Below are 12,907 nucleotides of genomic sequence, written 5' to 3' on the forward strand. Positions count from 1 at the left end.
GGGCACGACCTTGAGGCAGGAACTGAATGAAGCAGAGACCTGGAAGACCTCTGCTCACTGGCTTGCCCCCAGGCTCATGTTCTGCTACCTTACTTATTCAGCCCAGGCCCATTGGGGGCTCAGCCCTCCTACATGAATTAGCACTCAAGAAAATGCCCCACAGACATGACCACACGTCATTCTGATGAAGGCAGGTTCTCAGTTGAGGCTCTCTTGTTCCAGGTGTGCCAAGTTGATAGCCAAGATTAGCCGTCACAATCACATTGCTGCCTCAGTGAGAAATTATTTATTTATATTTATGCATATGGATATTTTGCCTGCATCCATGCTGTGCACTACTTTTAGCTCCACCACTGAGCTAAATCCCCACCCTTGCCAACTCTTCTTAAACTAGCCCATCTACCTTTTGCCTCTGGGCTTTTCCTTTTCTATTCCTGGATACCTTTCTTTGTTTCTTACTCTGTAGCTTGCTGTGTGGTTGGGTGGCTGGCCCCTGGAGTCTTCTTCTCCTCCTTTTTCTCTTGCTCCTCAATTCCTTCTTCTATTTATTCTCTCTGCCTGCCAGACCCACCAACTCTTTCTGCTGCTTTGCTATTGGACGTTCAGTGCTATTTGACCAATCAGGTGTTTTAGACAGGCAAAGTAGCACAGGTTCACAGAGTTAAACAAGTGCAACATAAAAGAATGCAAAACATCTTTGCATCATTAAAACAAACATTCCACAGCATTTGTAAACAAATGTAACACTTTTTTTTTTTTTTTTTTTTTGGTTTTTCGAGACAGGGTTTCTTTGTGTAGCTTTGCACCTCTCCTGGAACTCACTTGGTAGCCCAGGCTGGCCTCAAACTCAGAGAGATCCACCTGGCTCTGCCTCCCGAGTGCTGGGATTAAAGGCGTGCGCCACCACCGCCCAGCAAATGTAACACATCTTAAAATAATATTCTACAACAGTGTCAGATCCCCTGGAACTGAAGTCAGAGATGGTTCTGAGCCACCATGGGGGTGTCAGGAACTGATCCCAGTCCAGTGCAAGAGCAGTAACGGCTTTTAAGCACTGAAGCATCTCTCCAGCCCCCAGTGAAGAATTCTGTTTGATGCTGAAGTCATTACTTTGTGACATGAAAAACTGGTTTTAGAAGTATGGTTTTGTATGTAACCCTCCCATGTTGTGTGTTTTTTTCAGCACCGTCTGGAACAAGAGGCCGAGAAGAGGATAGTAATGCTGGCCGAGAGAGCCCACCATGAAGCTGTGGTGTAAGAGCCTGTTGCTTCCTCTGTCATTCAGCCTTTCTTCTTTGCTGTCTAGTTTATTCTTAGCTTATTGTCCTCTGTCTCTTGGCAAACTTTTTTAAAATATATATATTTTTTAAATTTATTTATTACACATACAGTGTTCTGCCTGCATGTATGCCTGCAGGCCAGAAGAGGGCAGCAGATCTCATTATAGGTGGTTTGTGAGCCACCATGTGGTTGCTGGGAATTGAACTCAGGACCTCTGGAAGAGCAACCAGTGCTCTTAATCGTTGAGCCATCTCTCCAGCTCTAACCACTGGAAAATTGATTTTTTAATTATTATATTTAGGTAGGTCGGTCGGTGGGTGTATTTGAGGCTACAGTAGTGCCGTAATTTGAGTGTGAAGTCAGATAACTTGCAGAAAGTTGGTTCTCTCTTCCACCATGTGGGTTCCAGGGATAGAACTCAGGTCTTAGGACTGATGGCAAGTGCCTTTACCCATGGAGCCATCTCACTGGCCTCATTGGAAGAATCTTTTTTTGAGACAGAGTTTCTTTGTGTAGTCTTGGCTGTCCTAGAACTACTCTATAGACCAGGCTGGCCTCAAACTCACAGAGATCCATCTGCCTCTGCCTCCCTAGTGCTGGGATCTTCTGGCCTGTTGAAAGAACTCTTAAGAAAATAAATTTTATGAAAAAAATAGGCCATCCAGACATGGTGGCACACACTTAAAATAATCCCAGTGCTTAGGAGGCTGAGAGAGGAGCTTCATCAGTTCTAGGCCAGCCTAGACTACACAGTGAGACCCTGTAACAAACAAACCTAAAATAAGGCCCTAGGGCAACTTTGTGGGGTTGTCAGAAGATATATTTGTGTAACAGCATTGGAATGTGTTTATGTTAACACTGAACCCCAGGTCTCGATGGTTTCTTTCTTGTTAATGTAATGATGAGTCTGGCAGCTTTCTTCAGGGAGTGATTCAGGAACTTGGGCTGCTCCTGTCTTCTGCCTCTGTCAGCGTGGAGTTCTGTAGGTCGTCATATGGACATGGATAGAAGAAGACATGGGAGGCTGGTGTCACATTCCTGTGGGTGAGGTGCTTGAGATTGAACACCCACAGTGGCACATCCATTCCACCCGGAGCTCTGTCCGCAGAGTTCCCTTCACTTTGAAACAGTCTTGCAAAACTGCCCAGGCCAGCCTTGTATATGCTAGGTAAAGGCATGCCATTGTTCCTGGCTTTTATTTTGGGGGGGTTTTCGAGACAGGGTTTATCTGTAGCTTTGGAGCCTGTCCTGGACTAGCTCTGTAGACCAGGCTGGCCTTGAACTCACTGAGATCTGCCTGCCTCTGCCTCCCAAGTGCTGGGATTACAGGCGTGTGCCACCACCGCTCGGCTTATTTTTTTAATTTTAAGAGACAGGGTCTTGCTATAGTTCAAGTTGTCGGCCAACTTGTACCATCAGGACTAGCTAACACATAGTTTTCCACTTACTGCTGAGGAAGAACTTAGTCAAGGTCTCCACCTCCCTATTGAGTAGTTACTCCTCATAAATTAAATTGTGGTAGTGTCCTGTGTGTCCCATGTTCTGCCCTCCCCCAAAACTCTGGTGCTAGGAGTTAATCCCAGGGACTTGCACATACTAAGCATGTATTCTCTCCCTGAACTACAAACCCAGCCTAGTGGTGGTAAGCATTGTTGCAGGAATCCTAATTGGTCTTATAATAAAAACCCAGAGCCAGATATCAGGGTAAATGCTGAAAGATCAGAGGAAACAAGCCACAGCCACTTCTTACCTCCCCAGTTCCTCAGCCCAAAGAGGAAGATCCTGTCTCCACAAATCCTCAGACTTAATGTCTCGAATGTTATTAAGGACCAGCCTTAATAATATTCTTTTTTTTTTTTTTTTTAAGATTTATTTATTATGTATACTGCATGTATGACTGCAGGCCAGAAGAGGGCACCAGATCTCATTATAGATGGTTGTGAGCCACCATGTGGTTGCTGGGAATTGAACTCAGGACCTCTGGAAGAGCAGTCTGTAGATGTAACCAACCGTCTTATTAAATAAGAAACACAGAAACAATGTAAAAGAGAAAGCCGAGAGGTCAGAGCTCAGAGCTAAAATCTCACCCTTCCTCCTGCTGTCCCAGCTTCGCGAAAGAGAGCTACTTCCTGTCTGTAAATCCATTTTCCAGTCATTCTGCCTTCTCATTGGTTGTAAACCCAAACACGTGACTGCCTCGTCACTGTCTGAATGTACAGCCCCCTAGGTCTTAAAGGCATATGTCTCCAATGCTGGCTGTATCCCTGAACACATAGAGATCTATGGGATTAAAGGCGTGTGCCACCACCGCCACACTCTGTCTATGGCTCTAACAGCTCTGACCCCCGGACAACTTTATTTATTAACATACAATCAAAATCACATTTCAGTACAATTAGATTACCACCACAGCAGTCAGTGCTCTTAACCTCTGAGCCATCTCTCCAGCCCCCAATATTCTTTCCAGGGGCCCAGGAGAGAAGCTATGAACGGCAAGAATTATTTTCAGAAGAATCTCAGCACACCGAGCTCTTAGTCTATCGATTTATTCTTCTCTCCAGTCTCTGAGGTTTACAGTTATAAACCCAAGCAATAGCAATCCTCCCCCTCCAGCTAGGTCACCAGGCTTGAATTCCTACAGGGAATTACAGGCAGGTAAGAACTTTCCTCAGGCAGTGACTGTCAGACTTTCTTTTATAACCCAAAGGGAGTGGTTAAAGGAGGAGGTCAGCTGAGAGCTAATATCAGTTAGTATATCAAAAAGGGAATTTATGTGCTCAGTCCACATTCCTAGAAGTGGTTAGGTAAGAAGTTAGCAGTCTATAATGTTAGTGAGGCTGTATAAGAAAGGAGGGTCCTAGCTTAAATTGTACGAAGCTATGTACTTAAGGTCTACCTGACCCAGGCGGTGTCTCCATGTGGAATTTACCTTAATTCAGGAGACTAGCATGTGGTGGTCTGGATTGTTATTTCTGTTTGTCTTGGACGTAGCAAAGGGAGATATCTGATTCCAGTGCTAAAAAGGGAGAAACAGATGGGCCTGAGGGAAGGAATTCTTTCCTGAGGCTGTTCTCCAAATACCTCAAATGTATTATGTCCAGTGAGTGATCAGTCCACACTGTTAGCAATTCTTAGGGAAAAAAATCAATTGGGAAAACTGTGAAGGCACACATGGTATTCACAGTAGAAGACAGCTGATATATAAAAAGCCAAATATCACCAAATACTCCCTAAGATTTAGGCTTCTTCTGAAGGAATTTCTTGCTCCCTTTAGGTGGTGGCTTTGCCATGACCAGCTGAGTTCTTACAATATACTCCTGTGGCCTGTAGCATGAGTGTTCCCGAGTCTTCAGTCCAAAGGGCCGAGTTCCTGTCTCCTCCCAGTTTATATGCCTTTCTCTGCCCAGCCATATCACTTGCTGTCTCAACCTTCCTAGTGCTAGGATTACTGGCCTGTGTGCTTCCCAAATACTGGGACAAAGGCATGAGATCCTAAGTGCTGGGATTAAAGGCCTATGACTCCCAAGTACGGGGATTAAAGAAAGGTATGTGCCACCACTGCCTGGCCTCTGTGTTTAATCTAGTGGCTGGCTCTGTCCTCTAATCTTCAGGCAAATTTTATTTGTTAGAGTACAAACAAAACATCACCACACAGTATAATGTTTGGAGGAAAAAGCTGCCATTGTTCTCTTAGGTAGTATTTAAAACTTAGGCATTAGGCAGGTGTGGTTGTGCCTGCTTTTAATTCCAGCACTCCAGAGGCAGTGACAGGTGGGTCTCTGTGATCTGAGGCCAGCCTGGATTACACAGAGTGACCCTTACTCAGAACACCCCACAAGAGACTGAGGCCTATATTTTGGGTTCTTTAAAATGTATATATTAATGTATATATATACATGTGTGTATATATGTATATACACATACATATGTATCTTTCAGGCAATTGAATACTGCTGGGAGAAATGTTTTTAAAGAGAACGTGTTTCTTCACAAGGCGCTTACATACCACTTGAAGGAAGCTGATATACGACAGAAAAACTCCACGAAATTGCAAGAAAGTCATTCCTGCCTTTTACATCAAAAGGTTCCCACTCTCATTTAGATTTTCTTTCTTTTTTAAGTTTGTGTTGATAAATACCAAGAATTGAGCATAATAATGATAGACAAGGACAGTAATACTATTTTCCTTCTGTCTTCATAACCATCTATGTGAAAAGATAATTACTAAATGACTTTATAAACACATTAGGCATGATTTTACAAATACATCAGAAATATAAACACGACACTTATCCTCTAATACCTTACAATACTCACTTTGTTTTGTTTATTGTTGGATCATAAATCATTTAGGAATTGGTTTGGCTGTAACAGACTTCACATTAGTGATATCACAACATAAAGATTAGTCTTTTACCTAAAACATGCTTGAAGAAAAGCAATCCAGGGGTTGGGGATTTAGCTCAGTGGTGCCTAGCAAGCTCAAAGCCCTGGGTACAGTCCTCAGCTCTGAAAAAAAAAAAAGAAGAAAAGAAGAAAAGCAATCCAGATTAGGGTTGCATTCCTTAATCCTCTGTAACATATATCGTGTATTCTTAACATTGGAAAAAGTTGTATTTTTATTTTGTGTGTGTGGGTGTTTTGCCTGCATATATGTCTGTGCACCACGTGCATGCAGTGTCTGTGGAGGCCAGAAGAGGGTTTCAGATCCCTGGAACTAGAGTTACAGACAGCTGTGAGTTGCCATGTGGGTGCTGGGATCCGAACCTGGTTCCTCTGCCAGAATAGCAAGTGCTCTTTGCTGTGGGACCATCTCTCCAGGCCTCATCTTAAACATGTTTTCATGTTAGTGTTTGTGGATGTGGAGCACCTTATGGCCAGGGTGGGTGAGAGAGACCTAAGGGTTACTTACACCAGACAACCAGAGGGAAAGATAAGAAACAAAACAAAACAAAACAACAAAATATGGCTCCCTTAAAAATCTTCCCAGGTGTCCTATTTCCACTCATCACAGCCGGGTGGTGGTGGTGATGGTGGGGGTGGTGGTGGTACACGCCTTTAATCCCAGCACTTGGGAGGCAAAGCAGACAGATCTTGAGTTTGAAAACAGCCTGGTCTGCAGAGAGAGTTCCAGGACAGCCAAAGCTACACAGAGATCTCTATCTGGGGGGAAAAAAGCAAAAAAAAAAAATCCGATTATATTGCAACTTGTCCTCACTAAACTGCAAAGGACCCTGGATTTCCAGCTGCCTTGAGGGAAAGGGAAAATGGACGTTAGGATAGACAACCAGGAGTCTGCTACAGTTTTCTTTATAGACTTACTAGTGGCTTTTGTACAGTTTTATTGATTTTAATAAAATAAAATATATAGCCTTGTAAGAAATATAGAGGAAGTTTGAAAGTTTCCTAATTAATAAAATCAGTGGATTACCTTCCTAAGCCTAGGCAAGGACCCAAGGATGTTTGTTACTTTTTCTGCACACAGAGATATGAAAATAATTGCCTCAGCCTAACATGAAGCTCAGATCCCCTTAGGTAATAGAAATTATTAAGGGAGGCTTGAGAGATGGCTCAGTGGTTAAGAGCACTGGCTGTTCTTCCAGTTTACCCAGAGGACCTGAGTTCAATTCCCAGCAACCACATGGTGGCTCCCAACCATCTATAATAGGATGTGATGCCCTTTTCTGGCATGTAGGTATACATGCAGAGCACCCATACATAAAATACAAATAAGTAAAATTTTTAAAAAAGAAATTTTTGAGGGGATTTTAAGTTCTAGAATGTTTAAAGAAAAAAATCTCACTTTCTGTTTTTTAGGAAATCAATGAGCTGTTGATCAAGGAAAAGATTATGCAACTTACCCAGCAGAAATCACAAATCCAAACTCTTCAGAAGAAGGTGGTAAGCTTGGAGAATGCCCTGACTTATATGACCACAGAGTTTGAGGCTGAAATCCTGAAACTGCAGCAAAAGGCCGCTATCGAGAATCAAGCAGGTCATGTAGAAATTGACAAGCTGCAACAGCTCCTTCAGATGAAGGACAGGGAAATGAACCGCGTGAAGAAGCTGGCTAAGAACATACTGGACGAGAGGTCGGAAGTGGAACAGTTCTTCCTGGATGCTCTGTCCCAGGTGAAACAGCAGATTCTGGTCAACAGGAAGCATTACAAGCAGATAGCACAAGCTGCCTTCAATTTAAAAATGCGAACAGCGTGTGCGGGAAGAACGGAATATCCCAGAATCAGGACCTTTGATGGCAAAGAACACAGTACCAATAGCGTGAATCAGGATCTCATGGAGGCTGAAAAATGGTACTAATAATGCTGCAATATATTGTCTTTTTGTGCCCTGCTTTTTTTTATCCTTAAAAAAAAAAAAAAAAAAAAAAACGAGAACTCAGCAGGTGGTGGCAGCTCATGCCTGTAGTCCTATCACAGGACAGGCAGGCATTCCTGGCCTGGGCTACGGAGAGAGCCTGTCTCCACCTGTCTCCTTTCCTGTAAAAAAGAGCAGGTTCAGTTTGTTGGACAGATTTCTTAGTAAGTTACTTGAGGACGGGAACTGACTTACCTTTGCAGCCCCTGTACTTGGCGTAGTGTGTAAGGCTTACATGTGTTCTAAGTAGCCGCCCACATTTATCTCAGGACAGAAATTTGTAAAAGTGACTGTTATTTTGTGCTGAGCGACATCATTGTAATGTCTTTTACTTTCTTTATCTTAGTGCTTTATAAATTGGAAATTTGTTGAAAAGTCTTGATTAGATTCAGGTTAAACTTTTGAGACAAATTGAGGTCAGGAATGGGTACAAGCTAGCAATAACTGGGCTGTTTTGTATTTATGACCTAGCTAGACAGCTCAGTCTGTCCTTGGGAACTAAGACAGGGAGTGTTTATCTATAAACACATTAGCAAGGCGCTTGGTCTTAATCTAAAGTTACTGTGAAGCATTAAATCAGCTAATGGTACAGTTAGTTGTCTTAGAGCTGGGGAGATGCAACTATTTTCTTATGTCAGCCTGAGCTGTGATATGAAAGAGTTTTCTCAGGGACTTATAATTCCTAACTTGTGTAGTAATTCTCTGTATTCTTATTTATTCATCGAACTCGTATACGCTAACATAGATATCAAATGGATAATAATAATAATAATAATAATAATAATAAAGCCCACAAGACTGAGATGTAATCATGAGACAGACACATTACAGTACAGGCAGTGGGGAGTTCCCACAGCTGACAAGGGGAAAGTTGTAATAACACAGAGGAATCACAGACAGAAGCAAATGATATCCCGGTGTCTGTGGCCTTGTAAGCCGTGCTCGAACCAGGTTTTCCATCCGAGAATTATTCATCTGGTGGGTGGACACCTGAACTTCATTGCCATCTGCTGCATCTGATCTGTCTATAGGCTACCAGCAATATAATTTTTAAAAATAAATATAATAATTCTTTATAATGACGTCGTGCAGAAATGTTCCATGGATTGGAGGGCATTCAGTAGTGTCCCTACATCATTGTATTAACCAAAAGTCTCAAAATTTCCTAAGTATTTGGAGATTTCCGCACACCATGGAAAGTGGGATGTCGGTGGCAGCTTACCGTATCAGAGGTGCCCTGTGCTTTAGCAGTCTGCCCCCATGACCTGCCAACAGATCACAGTAAATGCTGTGTTTCTCATTTCATCTTATGACGACAGAACATTTGGATTGGCTAGCATGCTGATAATCCTTTTCAAATATTATTGTTTTGTAATGTGCATAGTTTGCTTTGAAATCATACACAGTATCTGGTTATGCTATAGAAATTTTCTATTTGCATACTTTGTATTTTTTTTTTAAAGAAGATAAGTTTACTTTGATCACATTTTCTTTTTAACCTTTTTAAAAAATTCTTCAGGCCAACTACTCAAAAACCTGTGGATATTGGAGACTTGACCTGGGAGCAGAAGGAGAAAGTCCTAAGACTGCTCTTCGCAAGAATGAACGGTTTCGCTGCCAGGTAACTTCCCCTTGTTGTGAAAGGTCAGGCTGTCAGCCCAGCAGCCACATGAGAAACAACGGCCACGTGGTATCGGGAATTGCAGGGATACGCGAAGACCAGAAAGGCCTTAGCTACTTGCTCTGCTGTTGCAGCTTTTAGAGACAAAGACTGGGAAATGAATGAATACAAGGAGACTGGGAAATGGGAGAGAGCAAATACATCCTAGCCGTGTAAGGGGGCACTTCCGAAGGGCCGCCGATGGGCTGAGTGTGCGGCACCTTCAGGGAAACCCAACTGTTGAGCCTGTATTGGTTTCCAAAGATGAGCAAATTCTTTTAGGCTGATGCTTGTTTTGTAGCAGAGTCTCATGTATATATAGTTCAGGTTGCTTCTATCTCATGATGTCACCGAGGCTAGTCTTGAACTCCTGATCTGACTCCACCTCCCAAGTAAGACTAATAATAATCAGGAACTTGGTAATAGTTCACAGTTGGCTATGTATAACTGTGAATTCAATGGTAGAGTATTTTGTAATGGACCTAAGTCAGAGGAGTATAAACAGTAAACAGCTAAAATAAATGACTTAGCAATCACTGAGGCTTTACTAACAATTTTTTCATGTTTAACTATTAGAGTATTTAATGTTGCCATCATTTGAATAGGTTAATGCTGTTTTCATTGCACTTGCGTAAGTCAAGTTTAAGAATGGATTATGTGACTTTCTTGGGAAGTCAACATGTGGTATTCTTTATTGTGGGTGGAGTTTTTCTGTGACCCAGCAGTTGCTGCCGAATAACCATAAGAGACTTAATATAAATTATAAATGCTCAGCTGATAGCTCAGGCTTACTACTAACTAGCTCTTACAACTTAAGCTAACCCATTTCTATTAATCTGTGTATTGCTACGTGGCTTATGGCTTTGCCATGTCCTCCAGCATGTCTTGTCCCTTCTTCCTCCCAGCATTCCTAGTTTTGCTGTCCTGCCAATACTTCCTGCCTGGCTACCAGCCAGTCAGTTCTTTATTAACCAATGAGAGTAATATATATTCACAGTGTACTTTATATAAACTCACTCATTCAGAATAATGAATCAATTACATTCTACTTCCTGTTTATTACCCTACACTTCTGAAGTATACTGGGCCTGTCACCACGGGCTGTTTTGTGTCCTGAGAGTCTGTGTGTGTCTCTGTCTATGTGCCGTGCAGACGCTCTCTACCCTAACTGTTCTGTTAGCCTTGGATATTACCTCAAGCTTTTCCTTTGTTAGAACTTCCTTGACCTTCACAATGAAGACAGATTCCCTAATCTAGGCCTTCATTCCTTTATATAATTCCTCTTATCTCCAGCCGTGGAAGAAGGAGGATCAGGAGTTCAGGGTCATCCTTAGGTACATGTTGAATTGGAGGCCAGTTCTCCCTATCTTAAAACAACCAAAAGCCGTTTACTTGACATAAATTCTTTTTTGTTGTTTAGTTCCCAGGATTTACCTGTGTCCTCCTCCAAATGTTAGATTTGAATTCAGGTCTTTTTTTTTTTTTTTTTTTTTTTCTGAGACAGGGTTTCTCTGTGTAGCTTTGCGCCTTTCCTGGAGCTCACTTGGTAGCCCAGGCTGGCCTCGAACTCATAGAGATCCGCCTGGCTCTGCCTCCCGAGTGCTGGGATTAAAGGCGTGCGCCACCAACGCCCGGCTTTTTTTTTTCAGAGCTGAGGATGAAACCCAGGGCCTTGTGCTTGCTAGGCAAGCACTCTACCACTGAGCTAAATCCCCAACCCTATTCTTTTTTTTTTTTTTTGAGACAGGGTTTCTCTGTGTAGCTTTGTGCCTTTCCTGGATCTCTGTAGACCAGGCTGGCCTCGAACTCACAAAGATCCGCCTGCCTCTGCCTCCCAGAGTGCTGGGATTAAAGGCGTGCACCACCACCACCACCACCACCACCACCACCACCACCGCCGCCGCCGCCGCCGCCCTGCAGGTCTTGCTTTTACAGCAAGTACTCTTACCCACTGATCCATCCTTAGTTCCATGAGGCTCATTTGGGAGAAAGGAACTTTTCTGGGTGTTTTGATCAGTTCTTTCATTCAGCCTTGCCTTTAGTCATTAATCACGGTTCATGAGTACCTTCATTATGGTTGTCTCCATAAATATTTCTTGAATTCAACGTGTCTCAACTTTAAGCAATTATATTCAATTACATAATATATCACATCTCAGCCAGGCGGTGGTAGTATATACCTTTAATTCCAGCACTTGGGAGGCAGAGGCAGGAAAATCTCCGTGAGTTCGAGGCCAGCCAGGTCTACAAAGAGAGTTCTAGGACAGCTAGGGCTGTTACACAGAGAAACCCTGTCTCGAAAAACCAAAAACAAAAAATAAAACAAAACCAAAATTTATCTATGTATATAACTCATTCTGAAAATGGAAACCTTATCCAACTGAAGTCTGACTCAGCATTTTGAGGGTATTGAAACAGGAAGGCACAAGGAGACACTGGCTCTTTTGTTTATTGACGTTTCTCCCCACAGGAAATACAATCAGAGTTCTAAGCCTCCTGTTCCAGACCACATCATTCCTGACAGTGGAGAAGTGAAAGAAACCGGGTAAGATTTCTCCTGCCAGAGTTCTGAACAAAGCCTGATGGATATATTTCCCTTGTGGATATTCCGAGTGAATATCCCGAGTGAAGTGAGAATGACTTGGCATGCATGAGTGTTGACAGCACTGTTTTGTCATTATTATAGGGAAGAAATCAACCTTCCAGATCAAACCTTCATCACCCAGCAAGTTCCAGTGTCAGACTCCAGTAAAGTGATGTCACCCAGCGTTATTTCTAAAGAATTACCGGACTCTGACATAGTAAGGACTCTGTTATCTAATCAGACAGGGTACCACTGTACCTTTCATTATGGGATGTCTTGCTAGTTCACAGTTCTCTACTTCCCAAACAGCTCTTTTTTTTTTTTTTTTTAATTTTCTTCTTCTTCTTCTTTTTTTTTTTTTTTTTGGTTTTTCCGAAACAGGGTTTCTCCGTGTAGTTTTGGTGCCTTTCCTGGAACTCACTCTGTAGACTAGGCTGGCCTTGAACTCACAGAGATCCACCTGCCTCTGTCTCTGGAGTGCTGGGAGTAAAGGCCACCACCGCCTAGCCCCAAACAGCTCTTAGGGATGACAGCATAGAAAAAAAATTTTTTTTTTTTTCCGAGACAGGGTTTCTCTGTGTAGCTTTGGCGCCTTTCCTGGAACTCATTCTGTAGCCCAGGCTGGCCTTGAACTCACAGAGATCTCCTGGCTCTGCCTTCCAGGGGCTGGGATTAAAGGCATGTGCCACCACTGCCTGCATAGAAAATTTTATAACAACGTCCATACTAATAAGGCATATTCTATGTACCTGGAGAACCTATAGATTCCTTTCTGAAATAGGCAGCTTAGTCAAAATGTGTATTGCGTTATTACTGTTTTCAGTGCTGGTGACTGAACCTTTGTGCCTCCCCATGGAGCCACCCCGCAGTCCTCCTGTCTTTTATAGAAGCACAGACATAATGTCCTTGCAATTCTTGAATGTAAGCATATGTCAGAAGCACAGATCACTGGAACCTAGAGAACACAGGAAGGAAAAGACTTTTTTTTCAAAACTATTTTTTTAAGG

General features: G+C 42.7%; 1 protein-coding gene across 1 annotated transcript in view; it reads left to right on the forward strand.

Moving 5' to 3' along the window:
* The window catches only part of Bbof1 (basal body orientation factor 1), a 34,291-nt gene that overhangs the window by 17,109 nt on the left and 4,275 nt on the right, over window positions 1-12,907 (forward strand). Inside the window, exons 6-11 of the mRNA XM_042260910.2 lie at window positions 1,184-1,254; window positions 5,221-5,365; window positions 7,099-7,592; window positions 9,176-9,277; window positions 11,787-11,861; window positions 12,003-12,117. Coding sequence (XP_042116844.2) covers window positions 1,184-1,254; window positions 5,221-5,365; window positions 7,099-7,592; window positions 9,176-9,277; window positions 11,787-11,861; window positions 12,003-12,117 — 1,002 coding nt within the window. The remainder of the gene's footprint in view (window positions 1-1,183; window positions 1,255-5,220; window positions 5,366-7,098; window positions 7,593-9,175; window positions 9,278-11,786; window positions 11,862-12,002; window positions 12,118-12,907) is intronic.

The sequence above is a fragment of the Peromyscus maniculatus genome, chromosome 14, assembly GCF_049852395.1.
Source record: "Peromyscus maniculatus bairdii isolate BWxNUB_F1_BW_parent chromosome 14, HU_Pman_BW_mat_3.1, whole genome shotgun sequence".
In the NCBI taxonomy this organism is placed as follows: Eukaryota; Metazoa; Chordata; class Mammalia; order Rodentia; family Cricetidae; genus Peromyscus; species Peromyscus maniculatus.